Here is a 24,437-nt window from a genome sequence, read left to right on the forward strand (position 1 = left end):
CAATTAATTGGACGGAATGCCTAAATTGAAACTTTGTGAAAGTACAATGTTTATTTGAATAAAAGCAAAGTACGTTGTCTATTTTGAAACCAAGTGCAAAGTTCAATGTATTTTTTGGTCATTATCTTTATACTTAATGGCATAGTATAAAATATCAGAATATGGGTGTTTATCGATACTCAATTTCTTGATATGTATCGTGGATATGTTTCTCTCTTTGGAGATATTTTATATTGTTTGATATGCAAATATAGTAGATATATCTAAAATATCATAAATATTGTGAATATTTTTTGTTATTTTATTTATATTTATTCGAAATATAATGATAAATATTAAATAAAATTGTTATCTAAACAAAATATTGTCAAATATCCCCAAATATCGTAATATATCTTAAAATTTCAAAAATATCAAAAATGTTGTTAAAATATCGCCAATATTTACAATTGTATATATCTCTAAACTTATTGCGATATTTATATATTTTTTATTGAAATCTCAATATTTATTGCGATATTTTACACTATGCCTATCGGTATACGTACAAACTTTTTGATTAATAAAGGAAGGTTACAGTATTTATTTAGTTTGGTCCAACAAAGAAATGTTCCTAAATTCTAGGGAATAAAAATACATGGCAAACAAGCCCTGCCCTTAACCGCTTAACGAGGCAATGAAGAAAAGAAGAATAGCTTGGGAGGAAAAAACTAAGGAGAAAGAAACTGGCTTGATATGCCTCATGATATTATGTTTCTCATATTCTCCAAAGTCCAAACTCCTATTTTACGCTCAACACGTATGTACTTTGTGGCAACAACTTGCAAAAGACCCTAGTCTTTATCGTTCTCTAGCTTTCCCAAAATTGTGCATAAGAGATCACAATATCCATCGAACGGTCAAAGAAGCTGTGGGCAACTAATAGAAATCTCCCTCGAAGAACCATGGTGTGTGAGGATGAACTTACACCATGTTGTTGAGAAATCCGGAAAATCTCTGAAATCTCTTCGACTAGCTTGTATAAATAAATTTACTTCAGCATCATTGGTTGGAGCTTGCGCTCGACTCCCTTTCTTGGAAGATAGTCTTATGCCGCAAGATTGGGTATGTGTTTCATGCAAACAATTGAAGTATATTAGCTCGTGTAAGATTCCACGATGACGAAGTTGCATTTGTCATTGCTGAAAACATGACTGAATTACGTGGCCTCCGTCTCTCCGTAACTTGTATCACCAATGAAGCCTTGTGCGCCATTCTCAATGGATGTCCTCACCCTGAATATCTTCATCTTCAAGGTTGTTGCGAGAATAGTATACAAGAGGATTTGCAGAAAGGACGTCTGCAGAAAATCAGAGATGTAAAGCTTCCATCCACTAATGCTGCTCCACAGCAATGCCTGGGTGAACGCCCCTGAACGCACTTACGTAGTAAAAATGGGAATTTACAATCCTGTTCGTATTTTTTTTGGTTTAGTTAGTTGGAGTTCTTTAGATAGTTTTCCTTAGAATGATCGCATGTTCCTTTCTCAAGCATCACCAGGTTACAGATGCATTTTATAGGCACTTCTCAATTTCTCATAACCTTCCATGAACTGAAAAAATAATCAGACGAAAATGCAAAAAAAATAATGAAATTAACTTTACTAGCTTGCCTTGATTATAATATACAAGATGCACAGTGAAGAAGTCTTTCCTTTCTCTGTTTTGGTTTAATGAGCTGATTTCTTTCCTGGTATACAATGTGTAAAATGCCGTTATGGATAATTGTGGATTGATTGATCATCATTGTCTCGACTCTTTCTTCTGATAGTTAAGCTTGGAATGAAAGTAGAAATCACATGGTTGCAACAAGCCACATGGTAACATGGATCACTATACGTTTAAGCAAGGTTGAGCTTTCATCATGTTATTATTTCAAAAACGCTAGATATCCTGTTGAAATGAAGGACACCCTTCGCAACACTCCTTTGAATGCTTGTATATAAGTCCATTTCGCTTCAAGTCATTCGGGTGAGACTACTTCTGACTGCGTAAGTACTCTCGCATCTGCATGTGTATTTCTGCTTTGACTACAAGAAGCATCTTCTTCGAATCTTCCCATAACAGACCACCATTGTCTCTGGCATAATCACAAGAAGATTCAAAAACATCCTGCAAGAAAAAAGCTCGCGTCATAGATCCAATAAGTATTATCTTGAAAAGTTAGAACAGCAGCGAAATATGAAACTGATACCCTAGAGGGGAATTCATCGTAGAAATGTGAAGGGGTTATCTCCACTCTATTCAGATCTGCTTCCCACAGACGAATCTGTCCAAATCAAAGCATATTTCCACCCATCAACATATCATAAACACTGACACCCTGTGCTAGTCGAAGAATTATGCAAAAAGAGATGCACACAATGTAAAGGCATATAAATGATTCAGTTATCACTATAGCTACTAGTACATTGGGGTCTCCAAACAGACATAGGTGAAGACCTCAGATATGGGAGAGCAGCTTTCAAATCTCTTTGAAATTTTTTTAACTTTAAGAACAATAGGTACCTGGTCTGTAACGTTCTCGGGTACAGATGGGGTTTTTTCTGCAACACGAGGATGCGCATTTTGTTGCAGGAAAGAGATTATCTGCAATGCCAAATTTAACAAATCAGTGAATGACTTCAAAATTTTAACGAGTTGAATAGCTCTGGTTTAAATACTAACGCAAAAATAAAACGTTTTTCATAAATCGGCACCAAAATATGACGGAAAGTTTTCCGTTCTCTTATGTATTGATTATGAAGAAGCATCACAGCTATCAAGCAACGTAAGAGTGGTCCTGGGAAGGAATATTTTACTCTTCTGGCCTTTAAACATTGTAGGGACTAGGGATGTCATTAGAGTAAATCATGGAGGTTGAGAAAGATAGGCAAACTAGGTTCGATTTTGGGGGGGGGGGGGGCAAGTGATGGCATAATCACCTTTAACATAAAAAGATAACAAAAAATTGATTGTTTATTTTGTTAAATGCATCACAACCTAACAATGTGCACCTCGACATACATGGGAAGGCCAACTTTTTCTAGATAATAATCGCATGAGAACATCACCTCAAACGCATAGATGTTGATAACAAATTCACATTGCAGAAAATTTTCACTTAGACAAATCAAATGCAAGAAACTACTGTAAATACAGCTGACGTGTGTTTTTTGAGAAAAAGTACAAAACCAAATAAGTGGGCAGATGAATAAAGAAAATAGATAGACATTAGAAAAGGAAGGGGGCCAAGTCCTCACATCTGCTTTTATCTGCCCTCAACCCAATTCACTGGTTTTTCCAACACAAAATTAAGGCCGTCCCCATCATTCTATGCTAACCCCAAGCATAAGAAGCAATGTTTTAAAAACCGGACTGGTTACCGAACCGATTTTCTAGTTAAAACAGTTGGACCTGATTCAACCTAGGCTTGATCCGGTTGGAGAAGTTTGTCTTTATTTACTATTGTTTTTTATACTTCATAATTAATTTTAATACATAGATAAAGATGCATACAATTTTCAATACAAAAATTTTGACAAAATGAAAAGCAAGTTCGAATTATTGATCATAAAGGTCTAAGTAAATCATTACCAATAAAGCAACCAAAAATAATTCTACTATAGAATCACTTATACGAGAAACATTCTTGTAATTACAATGCATTATCATACGCATATCATCTTTGAATGGTAGTTACCAAAAAATAAAAATAAAAAATCTTGAATGGTGAATTTTGGATATTTTTTAGGAATTTGTTCAGTTACATTTCTATATTAAAAAGATTGAGAACCTCAAAATTGTATTTATCCTATTAGAGAATTGGTTCACACTGGTTGGTTGGTTCACTGGTTTACCGGTTCAGCCGTTGGTTTGAACTGAACTGACGGTTCCAATCATTTTCTCTTGTTTTTAGCACCGTTAAATGTTTGGTTCCCAGTTCAACCTGCTCCAACCACAGGTCCAGTCCGGTTTTCTAAAAACTGATAAAAAAAAAAAGCTATGCAATTAGTCTGGCCGGGTGGCAGTTTTGTGTGGCATAAGTATGGAATACCAAGACAGGGGAAGAGGTGAAGATATGCCAATGTTATACCTAGAAATTCTTTGAATGCAGAGTAAGAATATGTACAAATCAGAACACTCTTGCAAGACACTAAACAAAGGACTCATCAAAGAGCAGATTACTGCTAGCTTTGTAAAAAGCCAAAAAACATAAACAAAAACAGAAGAAAATGAGAAACAAAAAATCAATGCAATAAACAGGGGATAAAAAACAAAAAGAAAGAAAGAATAACCAGAAGAAACAAGACACAAGACACAGAAATCGGCCCTAACCTGCTCAGATGTGATGCCATTCTCAAAAGCAGTATATAAATTCTCTTTTGTTATTGCTCCAACAATAAGGTTTGGAAGTTGATATTCCACTCTGCAGCAATATAATTGAGATTTACATCAATTCTGCTATCAAGAACGAAAAACAAAGATAAAAAGATCTTTTACTATTAAGTGGAGACCAACACCAATTGACCATGCTTGGCCTGGGAGTCCATTGTTAGGCACTTCCATAAATGTCCACTAAACGAATATTGATGCTACAGATTTTCGAATTAATGTATGCTCATTCATTTCTTGGATAAAGTAAGGTAGGTCTAGATAACATATATCTAACAGGAAATTGTTCATAGTACAAGATGCAACAAAATTTCGCTTCCAGATATTGGCATTGAATATATCAGGTGTAGACATTTTCGTTGCCCCTTTGTAAATTTTGTAATCCGCCCATACAGTCATCGATACCTTGGCAGTTTATGCTGGTGTTTCAGGAGACAGCATTTTGGTTAGCGTCGAGAGTTTAAATTATTGTGTAAATATCATTAAGGGGGTAGTTGATCCTTGAAATGATTTATTTTTTTTATTGGTAAAGTATCATATGGTTACTAGAAATCAAGAAAACAAAAAAGCTAAGTTACATTGACACGGATACTTATGTCCGTATCCGACACGGATACAAAGCGTCTGACACGCCAAAATCTCAAAAATTGAGGTATATCACATATAATCTGTGTCCGTGTGTGTCCGACACGGACACGTGGATGCGTATCCGACACAAAGTATCTTTGAAATATGGTTTGTCCACGTAGCACAGCAAAAAAAGAATAAGAATACACGTGAACAATGAACAATGTAGGTCTCCAAATTAAAACATATTGGCTTCCCATCTACAAACAAAGTGTTCAAAGGGATCATCGCAATTCTCTTCATGCACCTTCGACCAGAAGAAGAAAAGACCTATAATTTTCATAACCAAAGACGCCTCCAAACCTTCAAAATACCTTCTATTTCTCTCCATCCACACACCCCCACATAGATTGCGAAGGGTAACATGCTCCATAGACATTTTCCTTTCCGAGAGTGAATATCCATGTTCCAAAAGGCTATAAGTACCTTCACTGACCCTGGGCAAACAAAAGAACCTACTCCAAACTCGCCAAAATAAAAGGGTATGATCCACTGACTCACCCTCAGTTAAAACATAGGACAGAAATTGACCAAAAAATCCTTGGAATTTCTTTTCCTGAGGTAATCAATAGTTAACATACAACCCAAAGACTCACACCACACGGAAAAGCAACTTTCACATTGGATGTAGATAAGTTTATCAATCTGTATGATGCAATAACTGAACTGTTTACAGCCATTGTTTTTAAATGTGTTTTCTGTTGTCAGATTCTCTGCTTATGGGGCATATTACTACTTAGTAGCACAATAACACTAATGACTCTCAATGTAATATGTTGGAAGGATAATGTTCTTCTAGAGTTTGACCACTTCTTTTCGTTGTAACATACGAGGTGTTTCTTTTTGGCCCTCAGTCTAATGTTGGAAGCACAAATTAGTTTCATGTTTGTCAATCATTTCATCAAGTACTGCGCTGGTCCTGAGAGAGAGAGAGAGAGAAAGGTTAACTATTTCTAGAGTATGTATTTGAGGTTGCGTCCCATCCCTGCCTACACTTCATTAGGGTTGGTGAATCAGTTTTATACATATTAAAATGTCTAATCCATGCACCTGTCACACTGAGGCACCTATTTGTCTTTGTTACATAAGAGGGATTACTATCATATCAGAGAAACAAAAGTTCCCTTCCACATATTTTATAGATAACCACATCAACTTGCATGTGTTCCTTTCCACATTGACTAAATATCTCCAAGCTTAGAATTCACAAACCCAGGCACAATGTGTAGTCAAATCAATCCAAGTTTCCAATATAATTTCACAAAACACATGAAAATTTCAGAACTATTTTCATAAGACCACATTGACATAATTTCATTCTAAGCTGAGTGATATGTCCTATTAATAGTGAATAAATAAACAATATTTAAGTTGATGAAACATAATACCAGGAAACCATGTCTGAAATAGGATAGGTATACCTTGAAAAGAGGCGTAAAATCTCGCAATGTAGTTTAGAGGTTGAGTAAGCATATGTCCTAAAGTTTGTTTCCACCACTACAAATCCCTGTGCAGACATTTAAACAGATGTCACCATAACCTTGTTTATAAACATTTGGAGAAAAAGATAATTTGTGATTAACTGCAAGTAGAGGAAGGGAAGACATTGATGTATATGGATTAAATGGTCTGGTTGTCCGCAAGCAATGTATGTGCAAAAACTTGATAGTCATACTACTAGAACTATAACAATAAAGGGGACCATCGACATGACATCTTGATGGTCATACTACTCGTTTGTAGGGGTTTTTTTTACCGAAAACAAACAACTTTTTTGTAATTTAGAATATTGCCGAAGGAAAATGAGAAGATATAGAAACACACATCACTCATTTCAACCAAAAAGAATACATTTCATCATCGTGACATCGCCCATTTCTCGTAGTTAGTAGAAACCATAGTTTCTAGCAATAGGGTTTTCTGCGATTTTTATTTCCACAAGAACTTCCTAAGAAAGTCATCCAAACACAATGAAATTGTGATTTTCCATCACACCAGGCAAGGTACAAGAACTGGTACAAGTACGACTCCAACTTGCGACTCAAGTCCTTCGCCCTTCAACTTGATCTTGAACGTAAAATATAACTCAGGAATCATTAAAGGTAAGTCGATGTTTTGGAGAAACAAGAAACTTGGTGGCCAGGTCAACCACATTGCAATTGAACAGTAAACCCTTCAAAGATTAAAAAGGAAAACCAAATCTATTCTTGGGTGATTGTTCCAGATAATATCTTAACAGAGTGTAATCTTCAACCACTCTACGTAGTTAAAGACACGGACTCTAACTAGGAACTGGAGGTAAGCCTAGGTGACACTAGACAATGCCCTTAGGCATAAGGCGCTTGGGCTGACACTGAAACCTTGGTCATAGCCTTTGCAAGCCTTTGAATGCATAGCCACCACTTAATACCAAATCAGGGTGCATGTGTCACCATTTTTTATTTTTTATTTTTTGCTAATGTGGTGTTCACTGCCCTTCAAGTGGTCCTAGGCAGCACGGAGTCCTGTCCACCCACCAGGCATTTCTCAAGGTAATCCAGGGAGTAGGCTATCACTCCTGCCCCTTAATTAGTCACTGTAACCAGAGCTGTTATCTTAGACAAACCGTTCTGCTTTTCAATTTGGGTGTCCCCAAGGCAATTTCTCCTGATCAAATGATTTTGATTTTCTGAAAAGACACATATTCCTCCCCCTGTTTATAGATCTGAGTACAGGGTAAGTAAACACATCTCCAAGGAGAAAATAACTGACTTATAACTGGCACATTAATAAAGCTTTAAGAAAAGTTTTTTAAGGTCAAATCTATAATACAAGCACCCATTCACATACATAGTTTGTAGACCTAGGCATAGATATGCATCATATATACAATCTGCACATGGATACATGGTGAAAGAATCTAATGTGGTTCAACAGTGTCAGATATCAAAATCATAAAGCGGTTATTAACCTTTAAAATCACAGACTACATATAAGAACAATATAGTAATATACCATTACCAATAAAAAAAAAAGTAATATACCATTCACCACAGCACAATCTGAAAAACAAAAGATTAGTTGAAAGAGTATACCTGCTTGCGTGACGACGAATCAGACAAACTCACAGAAAGATTGGTGACCAATTTAGTAGGAATGAACCAACTCTCTTTCCTACCCTGAAAAAATAAATTTTCGGCAATTAGTTGTAGCTGTATATGGAACATTCCTAGAGCACTGGTGAAAAGTATTATTCATAATCTATGACAAAAGTACAAGGAATTGTACCTGCTGAAGTTTAACCAATCCTAAGTCTGCAAGATCCTTTATGGTACTTCTCTGAATGTCAGTCAAGGTGTTTACATTGTATGCCTAATAATAAAAAAACAGCAAGACGAGTCAGTGACAGCTTTTTGTTATTGCAGTTACCATCTAATAACTGTCTCACCATGAGTCCAGGTTTAGAGAGCCTAACTGACACCTCGGAATAATCATCTAGACAGTGGTTACGACAAAACTTTCGATAAGGTGACTTTAATCCAAATATATTTTTTCAGGATAATCTCTCTCTCTCTCTCTCTCTCTCTCTCTCTCTCTCTCTCTCTCTCTCTCTCATGCACTCAACGGTTTTTCAAAATATCTAGGAATGGGTAGTCTAAACAAACTTTTTTATTTGATAATTAATAAATGAACTTCTACTTCTTCAATTTCAATATTCTACAATTCCAATTCACGGGACATATTTAATAGAAGTGGCACCATAAGAATGTTCTCGCCAAGATCTTCCAAAGCACATACGTATTGTATATTTCTATGACACAGATAACAGCAAAAGTAACTTTCCTTTGGTACAGTTACTTTCAGGTTTTATATCCAAAACTGCTTTGCTTTTAAAATAACAAAATAATATATGTGTTATATTTGGCAACAACCCCTTCTTTGATATGGGTAGTAAAGAGGGAACCAAATCATGCTACAATAAGTAACCGCGCCTAGGCACAATTCCAGCGTCTGCAGCATGGTAACAAACTAACAGTGATAGAATTTCTTTCTTTCTCACTCTTTTTTTTTCTTTCTATGCTCAGCTTAAGGTAATCACTAATCAACTTCTTAAAGTTAATGATCTGAAAAAGGCCCTAATTTTACATTGTATGCTCTCTTCACTTAATAGAAATTAGAAAGTATACAAATCGAAAATAACATAATGAAGTAATATTGATATAATTCATTGAAACTCTGCAACAAAATATAGAATGTTTCAACTCTCAAGGGGGAAAAAATATTAACGCCTCGAACATGAGAAAATCAATGCATACACACTGCCAGTATAAACTGTATTTAATTAGCAGATTATGCTGTTAATATAGGTGAACAGCAATCACTAAAGAAAGCGATCCACTTCATACCTCACCAGTGACATGGAAACTAAGTTCCAAGAGAAATGAAATCAGATCTGCAGGATCCACACCTCGATCCTGCACCATTAGAAAAAAAGAGAGCGGAGCATTACAGAACCACTAAATGAAAGAGTCACTCCAAGGCTTACAACAGAAACCAATATAACTTAGATAGTCTTCTTGGCATAATATAGATAGCTAACTTCATAGGAAAAGTAACTTTTGAAGGAGATAAACTTCATGGAAACAAAACATAAAAAGAACATGCACGTGCACGCATGCACACTTAAACTATCAATGAGTAATACCCAAGGTTCTCCTAAATGGGTGTACTTGTGACTGGGTGGGAGAGGGAGAGGGAGAGAGAGTAAAGGAAAGAAAAAAAAAAGTGTTGTGTCAATGTGGAGGGTTGGGGGAGAAAAAGAGGGAAATAAAAAGGAAAAAAATAAAAGATTTAGAGTCAATGTCGAAGTTAAGGTACAGAGTTACAAGGGTTTAACTCCACATGTTAAATCTCATTTATCTTTTGGGAAGTACACTTGAATCTTCAACCATAAATAAAGGGTCTAACTGAGTTTGTCAACCATCTGAAGCTACAGAATGTGAGGCCAGCACATTCAAAATGTGAAACATACCTCGGAATTGGAGATGTATTCCCTGATTATGTACCAAAGCTGTGCATTTGTATCCAACAACTGCAATTTACGCATTTTGCATTAGTACATATAACTACTGCACATTGTATTATACATTTATGGTTTTTAAGTAATACACACCAGGAACTGAAAGCCATTCACAGTTAATCTTGGAGCTTCTTTCTCTCTGTAGAAAAGACACTAGTCTGTGTCATCACCGCAGATATTAAGTCCTATTTCTCTGACATAAGAAATGTGTAAGAAATTCCAGTTAAAAGGATAATATTTGGACCTTTGACTCAGGAGGCCTCGCTGGAAAATCTTCATCATAGAAGAGCTGAAACTTGTTGGCCTTTCCGCTTGGGATGAACTAATGAGTTGAAGCAGGAAGCACTGATTCACCAAATTTCAAATCAACAGAAAGAATAAGCTGGCATTCAACCAGAGGCCAAAACCATTCTCATTTGAGTACACAAATCTAAATGGAAATGTGAACATAAGTGACTTCCAAAAGACACAGGAATTGTCACAAAAAATGATTGGAGTTCAGTACCTCCCATTGCTCAAGGGCATAGGCATCTAGCTCCTCTAAAGTTGGGAGCCTAACGGTAATGCTTGAAGGCATTGGCTCTCTTGGTAAAACTCCACTGCAGTTCCAACAATGAAGGTCATCAATCACACAATTTTGGAGAGAATACTGCAGTTGGTTGACATCTTATTGGCATGTATCTAAATCCAAAATCAAAACGGATATACGGATATGAATTATCATTGAACATTTAAACCATGTAAGGGTGCAGCCATGATGAAACAATTGAAAAGTTGAAGTAGCAAGATATATAGTTAGGCACATACCCGCTTAACACCTTGCATGTGTGCCATTTTGGCACAAAGGCATAGGACCGAGTTCATGTGCAAGTATTCACACAACTATAATTGGATGCTAAATACACATGGTACTACAAAATTGCTAGTGGATGTAAAAGAGAGAGAGAGAGACTCACCCATGAACTAAATACTTCTGAAGATTAATTTGGAACTTGGGATTCAACCTGTAGCTACTATCCTTTTTCCTGAAACAGATTCAGAAACCATACCTGTACATGAGATACTACCAAATACAAAAAAAAAAAAAATCATAAATTTCAATTAAAAAACAATGAAATGCCGGCATACCTGTCAACAGATTCAAGAAACACTCTCAACTGAACCAATCTATCAACAGCAACTCTATGTTTAGAAAACCCATCTTGAAGTAACCACTCTTCTAATGACTTCCCAGTAACAGTAACATCAATAAATAACAATTGTAACACATATTTTTTAGCTAAAGCTGGTAATGACCTGGTAATAACAAAAAATAAACAAATTAACAATAATAATAATTAAATAATGATAAAGACAAGAGAAGATAATAACCTTAATACAGCTTCACATATGAAAGTGTTGTCGTATAATTTATCTAGTTTTAATGCTGGTAATGATGCTACCATGTCCATGAAATTTTTCGCTATTATTTTCACTTGCGGCATCCTCGAATCTTAACGAGAACAAAAATGTGTTTTTTTTTTATCTCAGACTTGAAGTGCAAACAAGTTTTGCATATAAAGGAAGGGAGAAATGATTTTGTACAACCGGGTTGAGTGTCGTGTTTGTATACCGTTTAAATATAAGTAATTAGAATCTCTGTATGTGCTGTAGGGGTGGATGAGGACGGTTGTACGGGTTTAATTACTCAACCGGGTTCACAAAATATTTGCGAGGAGAATGTGGAATTTTGGCGAAAAATGAAGGGAGAAAAAAGGTCCCACCGAGACTTGAACTCGGGTTACTAGATTCAGAGTCTAATGTCCTAACCGCTAGACCATGGGACCTGATCGTTATAATTGGGAACACCAATACGTTTATATTCAAACGTTCGTTGTAATTGCACAAAAGAATGTATGAAGAACCGTAGATATTTACAAACAACTTGTTATGGTTTTATATAGAACGTCATAATGGATATTGTATGATTAGATTTTCTCACTACTGACTTCCTAACTCTCTCTCTCTCTTTTCCTCTTTTTTCTTTCCCTATTTTTTTCTCCTACTCAGTCTCTTATACTTCATAACCGCTAACCGCTTCCCGATTCCACGATCTCCACCTCTCCCTCCCATAACCGCTAACCGTCCACTACTGCCTCAAGTATCGCGGCTTGTATCCTATGCTCTCACTCTCTGGTCTCTTAAGTTACCTCGGTCTCTGGGACATGTTATCCCCATGGTCACGAATTTGGTAGATACAAATGCCCCCTCTCGGCCCCCCGAACCCTGTGAAGAACTTCGTTCGGGGGTCCGAGATGTCCTCAATTTTCTTGATCCGCGGCCCCTCCTTCTCTTGCTTCATGGTATCAGCGTGTGCTTTCTCTCAACAGGCACGTGCTTGCTCTGCCCTCTCACACGCAGCGTGCTTAGCTTGCGCAAGACGCATCTTGATTACCGCGGGGCGACTCCTCGTTCCTCGATATCCACGTAAAGCCCATCCTCCGGGTTCATCTCTCTTGGCTTTTGGGTCGTACCCCCCGGAAAATTACCCTTTTGCCCCCGATGCTTCAAATCCCGCTCAAACCCTCAAACCCTTCATCTTTCCCATTATTCCTCCATCATTTATTCTCCCAACCTCAGCACCTCTCTCCCTTCTTTCTCTTCCTCTGCTCTCCTTTGTCCCGTTCTTCTTGTTGGCAACCTCTTCCAGTGGTCCTCTTACCAATTACTGTCCCCATCTTTCACGCTTTCTATTTCTTGCTTGCGGCTGTATTGAAAGTCAGGTTTGCTCTTCTTCCCTTTCACTCTTTTCCATTCTTGTTTTTTTTTAGTTTCCGATCACCGTTCAACTCTTTCCCCCGCCCATTAGGCTTTGTGATATCTTTATCTTGATTGCATTTTTGGAAATCACTGCTTCTCTGCATCGCCGGCTTCGAAGTCTCATGTATGCGCCCGGTCTTGAACTCCTCCGTCGTCCGATCGATCGATCGGAGACCCGACCTCTAGATCTAGTAACACCATCGCGAACGGGTCAGAGTCCCCCACCTCCGGGTCGACAAGCCCTGCCGCTATCCCCTCTACCTCGGGGAGATCGTTTAAGCTTCCCCCACCCCCCCCCTCATACTACCACGGACCCAACCTAGGCGTGGTCAAAGCGCTTTTATGGCATCCCGGATGATGTCTTTATTTAGAGCATGTGTCGGGCATAACTTCATTTTCCCCATCTTGTAGACCCGGCGGCGGGGAGCACAGTGCGTTCTGATTAGGGCAAATAGTGGCCGGCTTAAGGTTCCCCTTGTCCTTGCTTGACGTGGAAGTATGCAATCATTTCAACATTCCGCCATGTCAAGGCATTGGCAATTTATGGCGTGTCATGTACGCTGCCAACTTTTACAACAAAACCAACTCTCCCAAAAATCAAACCCGGCGATATCATTGCCCATTACTTTATCAAAAAGAGTACCAAGTTTGGTAGTGTAGGCTATCAATCCTTTTGTAGTCGTCCGCGGAAGAAATCTTTCATTCTTCACATCACCACCTCTGATAAAGTGTGGCACCATTACCCTTTGTATGTGTCAGGGAACTTTTCGTCGTGGACATACCTCCCCGAGGTTTTCTAAAGGCACTTACACTTCCTCAAGAGCGGTAAGTGTAGCGATCGATTGGTGTGTCCTTTTACTCATTCTTCTTCCGTTCTTGACATCGCCGCTTAACTTTCTTTGTCACGGGTTGGAGGCCCGATTCTCACTCTCAACTTTCTGGCGTCTACTCCGCAATCTTTCCGAAACTCCGCGATCCGGGAAGCGACCGGTCGGCCTTCTAGGCATTGATCCTGAAAAAGCCACTCCTCCTTCTCGACCCAACCCTCAAAGACTTTGGCCCATACCAAGGCCCTTTCTACCGTCTGCTCTCCCTAAAAGAGATTACCCAAGCCTTCTCCCCAAGACTAAGAAGAGGGGCTACACCAAGAAGATCTCTCATTCACAAGTCGAGGCCCTAAGAGCCGCTCCACGGTCAAAAAACCTCTACCGCTACTCGGACCCATCCACCCGGCCAGGTGTCCCGGCTCATATTCTTCCCTGGCGATTGGGAGGGACGATTTTGCGATCTCTCCAACTCCCTCCGCCCACCTAGAGTATGGATGTCAATAAACTCAAATTGTGGGACGGCCGACCGAAGATGAAGCGGCGGACCGAATCGGCGAGGGGGCCGCCAAAGAGATGTAGAACTGCGGGGAAACACCTCCCTCTGCTACCCCATCTGCCCGGTTTTGTGGGGCCCAAGGCCGTTGGTCCCATCACGCCGTCATGGCAAGGATCACGTGCCCGTTGGGCCTGAAGTGTGGCATCCCGAGTTCAAGGCCAGGGATCGCCCCGTCACCACTAGAGACTCCGCTTTAGACAATGCTGCGGTGGCTGCCTCTCTGTTCTTCACCCCCCATCTTCCATGAGATCAAGCCTACGGCGACTCGGGAACATTTGCCGCCCATCGCGCTGCTATCTACACTGGGTGGGAGAAGGTGAGTCTCATCTTGATTCTCTTGCCTTGCGTCTTTACTTTGTGTCACATCTAACGTTCCTTTTTGTGTCAAATTTAAGCCTGGATGTAGGCTATGTCATCACGGGGATTGACCAACACCTTGGACACACTGGAGACGGTGAAGCAGGAGATCCATGGGCAGGACGGCTGGAAAGCTAGATATGCCAGGCTGGAGAAAGAGCGCGATGATTCGTGATCGCGGCCCTCAAGGCAATACTGGCGACAATAAGGCCCGCGGAAGGGGGCTCTTCGCCGGCGGATAACGGACCTTCTAAAGCGACTAGCGAGAAGGCGTAAAGAATGGAGGCCGCCTCGGACCACCCTTGACCGGTCCACGGCGGTGCCTCGACCGCTTCAAGCTCTGGCGAAAAAGAAAATTGCTAGAGAACTAAAGCGTCGGTGGCCGAGCTCGCGGCTGGCGGGAGACTTCTTTCGCCGCCCCTGCTCTTGATCAAGCCGCCGAACCCCCCGCTACTTCCCCTCCGCATTGAGGAGGCGGCGAGATCCCCGGGTGGTAACCGATGAGGTGGTGAACATATCCGAAGGCTCGCCCGAAAAAGAGATTTCGAGGACACCACTACTCAAGCACCGGCCGAGGAGCGTGTCGGAGTTGACCCTTTGTTTTACATCTCAATACCTTTTGTTCTCGCGACTTGTTATTTTCTTGTTATTCGGATACTATCGTGCCCGTATTTACGGGTGTTCCCGGTGAATAATGCCTTTGCCGATCTTGATGTATTTGGATATTTTTATGTGGGAATATGTTTTACCAACTTGCTCAACAGTATTATGCTTGGCTATCTGCGATGATTTAGTTTGGGGGCAACTTCGGTTTGCCCAAAATTTGTTTACGGACCATTTGCATCCGCGGATGGCTTCCCATCTCACCATCTCTAGCGGCCGTGGAGGCTATTAAGAGCAGCTCAATTTGCCCCGGTTGGTTTTCGGACCTCGTCGATCCCCACGAAGGGCTCATCCCTCCGTTATCTCTAACAGCCGTGAGGCTCTTTGAGGCGGCTTCGGTTTGCCCCGGTTGGTTTGGACCTCATCGTCCACGAAGGGCTCGTCCCGCCCATTTGTTTCTCTTGCCTTGAGGTTTTGTTTGGGGGCAACTTCGGTTTGCCCCCCAGTTGGTTTTGGACCTCGTTGTCCGCGAAGGGCTCGTCCCCTTCGCTGTCTCTACAACCGTGAGGCTGTTGGGGGCAGCTCAGTTTGCCCCCAGTTGGTTTGTGAGTTCACGGCCATTATACCACCAAATTCTTTGGTCTCAATTGCACTTGATTCAATGACAGCATGTGTGACACAAAACATCATCATACACTCAAATGATAATCTCTGGTGATTTAAGAGCTTGTCTTTAATTAAAATAACACTGTACAAAGCATCACTCATAAAATTTCTTCAACATTCTTATGTTCCAAGGTCTCGCGATGTCCTCCCCCTTCGGAGTCTGCAACCGATAGGTCCCGGCACCGCCCTTCTCGGCCACAGTGTATGGCCCCTCCCAGTTGGGCCCCAGCTTTCCGTCTTTCTCTTTTCTGGTGGCTGGGGTCACTCTTCTCAGAACGCGGTCCCCCACCTGGAACTATCGTGGCTTCACCCTCTTGTTATATTGCCTCTGCAATCTCCTGTGGTATTCCTCCAACTTGATGCGCGCCATATCCCTCCTTTCCTCTGTAAGGTTCAGTTCCGCAGCTAATATAACTTCATTGACTCCTTCCTCTACGGCTCTGGTTCTAGTTGTCAACTTCGCCTCCACCATCTCAACGGGAATCACCGCCTCCACTCCATAGGCCATGGCAAATGGCGACTCTTGAGTGGAAGTTCGTGGTGTGGTTCGGTACGCCCATAGTACCTGATTCAACTCGTCTGCCCATGCCCCCTTTCGGTCCTCTAACTTCTTCTTCAAATTATCCATTATAGTCTTGTTAGAGGATTCTGCCTGACCATTCCCCTCTGGATTGTAAGGAGCTGAGAATCCTTGCTTCACCTTGAATGCTTGGAGGAAATCACGTACTTTGCCCCCAGTGAACTGAGTACCGTTATCTACGATTATGGTATGCGGCAGCCCAAATCTGTAAATTACGTTTTCCCACAGGAATTTCTTGACTTGCTCCTCTTTAACCTGCTGCAGTGCCACACCCTCAACCCATTTGGTGAAATAATCCGTCGCGGCCAACACGAACCTTCGTTTGCCACTGGCCAGTGGGAGTGGTCTAACGATATCCAGTGCCCACATGGCGAAAGGCCAAGGGCTAAACACCCTATGCAAAGACTCAGCAGGAGCGTGTATTAGCGGTGAGAATCTTTGACATTTCTCACATCTCTTTGCATACTCCGTTGCGTCTCGCTTCATGTGCGGCCAAAAATACCCTTGAGATAATAATCGATATGCCGTCGTCCTACCCGCAGAATGACTTCCATAATCCCCCTCATGAATCTCACTCAAGACCTCTTCCGCCTGTTTAAGCCCCATACATTTCAATAACGGTCCACTGACATTCCGTCTGTATAGGTCACCATCTATCAGAGTGTATCTTTGAGACACCTGTTCCATTCTCTTTCTCTCCCGTTTGTCCTCGATCTCTGACCCCACAAGGAAACTCTTTATGGGTTTCATCCACCCTGTCTCTTTCTCGGTGACTCCCAAAACCGCTTCACCCTCTGATGTACTTGGTTTGCTCAGCACCCTAATTTCAACGGCTCTGCCCTCGGTTCCCGGTAGCACCGCCACAACATATGCTAACGCGTCGGCGTGTCTGTTCTCACCGCAGCCCAGATGAGCGAATTTGATCTGAGTAAACTTGCTAGACTTTCTCTATAATACTTCTAAATATTTTGCCATCCTGGGGCACCGGGCCGCAAACTCTCCGTTCATTTGACATATTACCAGGTTGGAATCTGAATACACTGTCAATTCACTCACTCCGAGATCAGCGGCCATTTCCAACCCTGCTATCACCGCCTCGTACTCTTACTCATTATTCAAAGCTGCGAACCCCAACTTCATCGACAACTCTAACCAGTTATTCTCTGGTGTAACCAACACCACCCCGATTCCACTTTCGGTGTCGATCGCGGATCCATTTGTGAAGACCCTCCACCCGTTCCTCATATCCCAAGGGTCGAATGGGTCATGACTAGGATCGCCCTCTCGTTCCATAACCATTTCCTCTCCCCATGTAGGGTCCTCGGCTGGGAATTCTGCCATAGACTGCGCCTTCTCCTGCGTCTCGATCACGGTACTCTATGTCGTAAGAACTTCGGACCTTCTTGCCCCACTTCAACATTCTTCCTGACTTGTCCGCTTTCAAGGCCTGTTTGAGTGGCAAGTTTGTCACCACCACTACTGAGTGAGCATCGAAGTACGGTTTTAATTTCAAAGCTGAGAAAACCAACGCCAGAGCAAATTTCTCGATCCTGCTATATCTGGTTTCTGCATCTAACATGGTTTTGCTCTGAAAATACACCAGCCTCTCTGTCTTGTCCACCACCCTTATCAACCGCGGGCTGATTCGCGACTCGACACCCCAAGTATAGATACGGTTTTCACCTTGCCCCGGTCGCGACGGGATAGGGGCTCTTCCCAAATAAACCTTTAACTCACGGAAAGCTTTTCACACGCCTCGGTCCATTGGAAGTCGGTTGTTTTCCGCAAAGAGTAGGTCTGAGGTCTACACTTGTCAGAGGATTTTGAAATGAACTTTGTTGAGCAGCGATTCTTCCCGCCAACCTCACGGACCTCTTTTTCACATCACGGGGTGATTGCATTTCTACCAAAGCCCGATCCGGTCGGATTTGCTTCTATTCAGCGGTATGTGACAATATAACCCAAAAACTTTCCCGACGTCACCCCAAATTAAGGTGCATTTGTCAGGGTTCAACATCAGCTTGTATGTCCGTAGTATCGTGAACGTCTCCTTCAATCCCTCCAGATGTTCCTCCTCGGTCACACTCTTTTCTACCATGTCGTCTATGTATATTTCCATTCCCCTTCTGATTTTGCTCTCAAACATCTTCTCTCCTATCCTCTGAAAGGTAGCCCTGGCGTTCTTCAAGCCGAAAGGCATTCAGGTATAACAGTAAACTCCCTCTTCTACTATAAACGCGATTTTGTCTTGGTCCGGCTCATACATGAACACCTGATTGTATCCCATGGACGCGTCCATGAAAGAGAAGAACTTAAACTCCGCAATCCGATCCACCAACTCATCTATCCGCGGCTTCGAGTAATAATCTTTTGGACATTGTAAATTGACATCCGTAAAATCGACACACATTCTCACTTTCCCATTCTTTTTTGGAACCGCGACAATGTTGGAGAGCCATTCCGTGAATTTGCATTCGCGAATAATCCCGCGCTTTCAACCTATGTATCTCCTCATTATCCCTGCATATCTGGCGGCTTTAAGCCTCTCATCTTTTGCGGATGGGCTTGCCCCTTTCTCTCATATGCAACTGTGACAAGCAAATTCTGGATCAGTCCACCTTTGGATCCTCTACGGACCATGCGAACACATCGTTGTTCTCAATCAACAAAGGCGGTCAATTTTGCTTTCCAACTCTCCGCAACAAATCGGCCTGATAGACACCAATTTCTCTTCTTCCCCAGTACCTACGTTCACTGTCTCAACCTCATCCATTGTCTTTGCCCCCACCGGCAATTCTGGGGCCGTTACCGCGATCTGTGATTGCTATGCCTCGGGTCCGCCCTCTTTCTGTGCCCCTTTATCTGGTGCGCGGATCAACTCTCGAACCACCACCTGGTGTATTCTTTGAGCCGCAACTTGGTCCCCTCTTATCTCATACATTCCTCCCTTAGTCGGGAAACGGATCACTTGATAGTAGGTGGATGGAATTGCCTTCATCTTGTGAATCTATCTTCTTCCCAGGATTGCATTAAATTGCAAAGTGGAGTCCACGACCATGAAACGGGTGAACACCGTTACCGGACCTGCTGTTATTGGTAGCTCCAGTTCCCTTATGGGTTCGGTCATGCTACCGTTAAATCCAAACAGATTGGTCCGGGGAGGCTTCAATTGCTTCTTCTCAATGTTCATTTCCTCCATCGCACCGCTAAACAACAAATCAACTGAGCTTCCGCAGTCTATTAACACCCTCTTCACCATGTAGTTACCCACTGCTATTGTTATCACCAGTGCATCCTCGTGGGGAGAGATTACCGCTTCCAGATCCTTTGGTGTGAATTCTATCCTCCCATCCCCTTCCGTGGTTCCTGGAACTGGCCGGGAATACTCGAGACCTCATTTATCTATTGTAAGCTGGACGTCCTCCTTACTTTGTCCCTGTGAGCATTCCTTCCTATTGTTTCCCCACTAAAGATGACATTGATGGTTCCTAGGATCCTCGCCAAGGCTGGCGCTTCTTTGACCGGATGTGCCTCCCTGATGAACTCTCTCAGCAACCCCTTTTCTATCATTCTCTCTACCAACCACTGTAACGCGAAACACGCAAAACGGCTTCTCTTCCAATTCTCTAGGCGTGCTTCTCGGACCTTCAAAATACTGTATCCCTTTGATTAGCGGCAATATCTCCTCTAAAGTTTTGTTCAAATTAAGGAGTTGTCGCTATATCGCTGATATGGTTTTTTCTCGTGAATGTCTCTCCTAGCTATGTCTCGACCCTCTCCGACTTTGTGTGTCTCTTCCTGTAAGACCCCTCCCGGCCGCGGCTTTTCCTCTGTCTTTCGGTCGTTCGTCTACACTCTGACTGATTTCTCCGTCTTCCTAGGCTCTTTAGCGGTTCTCTGCGGTATATCCTCATAAGCGTATGTACTTCTCGACCTTTGGATACAACGCGATGTAACGTCGTGACCGATTTTGGACCAGATTCGTGGACTCTAGTACCTGCTTCAACCCATCTTTGGAATGCTATTCTTTGCGGTGTGCTCATCCAAATTCTCCACCCTCAACGTCTCCTCCTTGAACCTACACAAAAATTCCCTCAGTGTCTCGGCGGATTTCTGTTTGACATTGAAAAGGTCCGCGATATCCACTACTCTCCGTTTCTAATGAATGAAATGGTCCACAAATGCCTGTTCCAACTCCTCGAACTTATTTATACTGCGCGACGTCAATCTGTAATACCAATCCGAAGCTCCCCCTTTCAGACTAGCGGGAAACATCATGCAGCGGAGTCCGTCATATTTACTCTCTTGCCACAGCGGCATCTGCTGCCTAAAGTGGTGTAAGTGGTCCGCAGGATCACCCTTCCCGTCATATCGCTCGAACCTCAGTTGCGAAAACCTCTTTGGTATTGTTGGAAATAAGGTTGGATAGACGCCCACAAAGATAAGGATAAACCACTGAGTATAGGACTCTATCCTATCAGATATTAGATGAGTATAGGATTCTATCCTATCAGATATTAGATGAGTATATGACTCTATCCTATCTGATATTAGATGAGTATAGGACTCTATCCTATCAGATATTAGATGAGTATATGACTCTATCCTATCTGATATTAGATGAGTATAGGACTCTATCCTATCCAATATTGAGGAGGTGGGAACCTCTATAAATAGACCCCCCACCTCTCATATATTAATAATCGAACAACAAGAAAAGCTCTCTCTCCTTTAATGGCAGACCTCCAACATTTTCTAAAGTAGAAGCCCGGTAATTTGTGGAGATTCCATAGGTGGTATCCTCCTAGCCATTGTCGGGTTCTTGGTTCTTGGTTCGTGAAAAAGGTTGCTTCCCGTTCATGGTTGGAACTTGACTCCAAAAAGTTAAGAAGAAGAAGATCTTGAGTGTGCCAAGAACATCTTCTCCCGTAGATCAAAGCTTGGAACTTCAAATGGAAAATTCGTGACCAAAGGTACGATCTTCTATTTCCGGCAAGGCTATTTTATGCATGTGGTATAACGTAATTGTATATATCGTAGGAATCATGCATGAGATATCGATAAAATCCTTTTCCGCCCGCCCGAGTTATTTCTCTATCCTTTTCAATCATTGCCCGGATCACTCGCGTGACCCTCCTCCCTCAAGATCACCTCTTGGCCCTCGAGGCACTTCCTCGCCTGTTCCCCACCTCTATTATTCTCTGGCTCTCTAGTCCCTCCCTTTTGTGTAGTTTCCCTTTCTCTTCTAAGATCTTCATTCTCCTCCCTCAATCTCGCTACTTCTTCCCCGCAGGAGTCACGGTTGCCTCATTTGTCGCGTCTTGAACTTCCTCTCGGTGTTTCTTCCAACTCACACTCGTGAGCCTCTTCCTCATCGATTCCCCTCTCACTTTTTTTGGTCTCCCTCTCCCTTTCTTAGCTATCGTTGCCATCCTATAACCATTTCTTCTTGTCCCTAAACCGTAGGTCAGCTCCTACGATCCCTACGATCGGCGCCAAATGTATGATCAGATTTTCTCACTCACCGACTTCCTAACTCTCTCAGATGCGCCCGTGATTTTAAAATACATTTTTATTTATTTATTAATTAATTAAATTATTTATTTAAAAATTTGGGTTTGGATTGATTTTGGATACGCTGGCCCTGGTTTGGGCCCGAAGTTCCGGTTGGGCTTGGGTTTCGACCCAAGTATATAAACACTTTTCTAGAAAATAGGGTTCATAAAAATAATAATATATTAAAAATGGAGGCAGAGAAGTTCGGTTTCTTTGGAAGCGTTGGAGTTAGAATTTAATCGGGCTAGGAGGATTCGTCGAAGCCATTCGTCAACGTGAGTAGTTATTTGGTTGTTGTGTTTTTTTTATGATTTTGGTGTTTTATATATTTAGATGACGTATTGTGGTGTGGTATTCTTAACACGAGTGCTGCCAATGTCAGTTGTGTTGTTTTGCTATTTGACAATATGATCTAGCTAGAGTGAGGCTGGCAAGGACCTGGCACTGTAGGCAGTCCTAAATGCCTAATTGTTATCAACCTGTAGATTTTCTCAGTTATCAATCCCTGGGTTGCTAGTGATACAACCCACACGCTTTTATTTGGTAGTATTTTGGCAAGTAAGAAAGAACCCGTGGCGACAACTACACTTTGTTAGCAAGCGCGACTCGAAAGTACTCATGGCTTTTGGGTTTTTCTTGTGTGTGGTTGTAGGATGGAATACGGTGGTCGGGTATGGATTGGGAGCTCGGGGGAAGAGGCGTTAATGGCGTTAACGCCATTACTGTGTTACTGGAACTTGGGGTTTAGGCGTTTTTAACATTTGTTTAAACCTGTGGTTTTGTATGGTGGGTTGAGGGATGATGAATGGTGGTAGTGGGTGTCGTCGATGGGGTTGGAAGCTTGAACCGCCATTAATGGGCTGGATTGAATTCAGATCTAGTTTGGTGAGGTTTGGATTTGATGATTTGAGGTTTTTTGTGTTAACAAATGTTGTTGGGTTTTGGATTTAGGGTAAAACCGATATGTGAGTAGGGATTTGTGGTGGCGGATTTTTGGTGGTGGAGGAGGAGAATCGGGGAAGGAGAAGCATTGACTGGCTTGGGCTTGGGCTGGGTCGGTTTCAGTTTGGGCCGGACTAATTTCATTTGTTAGCTTGGGCCGAAATTCTTATAGTTTTGTTTGGGCCCGATTTTAATTAAATTGTTGGGCCAGTTCTAATATTTGATTTGGGGACCAGTTTAAATTTAAAGTTTTTGGGCCGAATCCAATTATGTTTTGGGATAGTTCAGCCTAGAGTTTTTGGGCCCGTTTCTAATATTGCATGGACCAGTCCATTGGACTTAAAATAGATCCAATTAGGTCAGGTAGAATAAATAATTCCAATTGGGTCAGGTAGAATAAATAATTGGTTTTAGACTTTCGGGTTCTAAGGTTTGGGCTTGGCCAGTTGGGTCCGAATCATGACCTTAGCCATGAGCCCATGAGCCATGCACCTTTGCCTCTTAGCCATGACCCGTGGCTATGATTAATTAACTTGTCGAACACCGGCCAGTTTGACTTTGACTTTGACTTGGGCGGTTTGACTTTCGACTAGACGGTTTGACTTTGAACACCGACCAGATTGACTTTGACGGTTGACTTTGACCTTTGACCATGGACGGTTGACTTTCACATTTGACTTTGACTGTGAGTTTGACTTTGACCATGACATGTTGAGTTTGACCTTGACCATGAGGTGTTGACCTTTGACTTTGACTTTGACCGTTGGACCGATGGAATGAATGTTGACTTTTCCAGTTTTTCATATGTTTGTTTATATGGATATATATAGTAATAAAATCTGGCCGGATATTGTATAACTTGGTTGGTAAATTATCTAATTTAGATTTGACGTGAGTAGTGTGTAAAGCATATTGGGCTTTGATTGTGGGTATGGATCGCTTTTTAATTGTACTCACGTTTTATGTGTATATTATATGGACACATATAGTAATAAAATCTTTGTGGAAGCTAAGTATATATTTGGTGGTCATTATCTAAGAAAGATTTGACCTTGATGTTGTGTATTTTTGACACGTGATGATATTGAGATGTTAGGAGACATTATATTCCTAATACGTTATAATAAAAATGTATGTGATACGTTGAAGCATTATGACATGATATCATATGTTGGGATATTTATATTAATGCAATATCTTGGAGAAATGTATATACACTCCATTATTTTATATGTGAGATGCTAATATAGCATTGGTGAATATTTGCCCACGGGAGTGTGGTGTAGTGCAATAAGATATTGGCACGTGAAAGTATGAAATATGGTTATGAGATATATTGAGATATTTCTAGAGATTGTGGCTTAGTGCAATAAGGTAATTGACCTGCACGTGATATAGTAGAAATGTTTATGAGTCATAGATGTATGACACCTGAATAAATTACGTAACGAAA

The 24,437-nt window shown here is 41.5% G+C and overlaps 1 protein-coding gene and 1 non-coding gene across 2 annotated transcripts; both read right to left on the reverse strand.

The window, feature by feature from the left end:
- Window positions 1-1,618: 1,618 nt before the first annotated feature.
- Window positions 1,619-11,799, reverse strand: LOC147505051 (transcription factor-like protein). The gene is made up of 15 exons (XM_086557656.1): window positions 11,470-11,799; window positions 11,227-11,394; window positions 11,055-11,123; window positions 10,604-10,697; window positions 10,343-10,443; window positions 10,192-10,237; window positions 10,051-10,110; window positions 9,425-9,493; window positions 8,307-8,390; window positions 8,114-8,197; window positions 6,461-6,546; window positions 4,356-4,446; window positions 2,547-2,627; window positions 2,233-2,307; window positions 1,619-2,150 (listed from the first exon to the last, which is right to left on the reverse strand). The coding sequence occupies exons 1-15, from the start codon at window positions 11,580-11,582 to the stop codon at window positions 2,016-2,018; spliced, it is 1,356 nt and encodes a 451-aa protein (XP_086413782.1). The 5' UTR covers window positions 11,583-11,799; the 3' UTR covers window positions 1,619-2,015.
- A 53-nt stretch (window positions 11,800-11,852) lies between these two features.
- On the reverse strand, window positions 11,853-11,924 carry TRNAQ-CUG (transfer RNA glutamine (anticodon CUG)). The gene has a single exon. It is a non-coding gene; the product is annotated as a tRNA-Gln (tRNA).
- Between the last annotated feature and the right edge of the window lie 12,513 nt (window positions 11,925-24,437).

Source organism: Coptis chinensis, chromosome 4, assembly GCF_015680905.1.
Source record: "Coptis chinensis isolate HL-2020 chromosome 4, ASM1568090v1, whole genome shotgun sequence".
NCBI lineage: Eukaryota > Viridiplantae > Streptophyta > Magnoliopsida > Ranunculales > Ranunculaceae > Coptis > Coptis chinensis.

Bases quoted from the DNA above. Each gene is read 5' to 3' on its own strand.
- LOC147505051 (XM_086557656.1), bottom strand. From the start codon at position 11,582: ATGCCGCAAGTGAAAATAATAGCGAAAAATTTCATGGACATGGTAGCA. The intron at 10,238-10,342 runs GTCCAAATATTA...TCTTTTCTACAG, and splicing joins CGAGGCCTCCTGAGTCAAAG to AGAGAAAGAAGCTCCAAGAT. The intron at 8,391-9,424 runs GTATGAAGTGGA...TTTTATTATTAG, and splicing joins GTTTCCATGTCACTGGTGAG to GCATACAATGTAAACACCTT.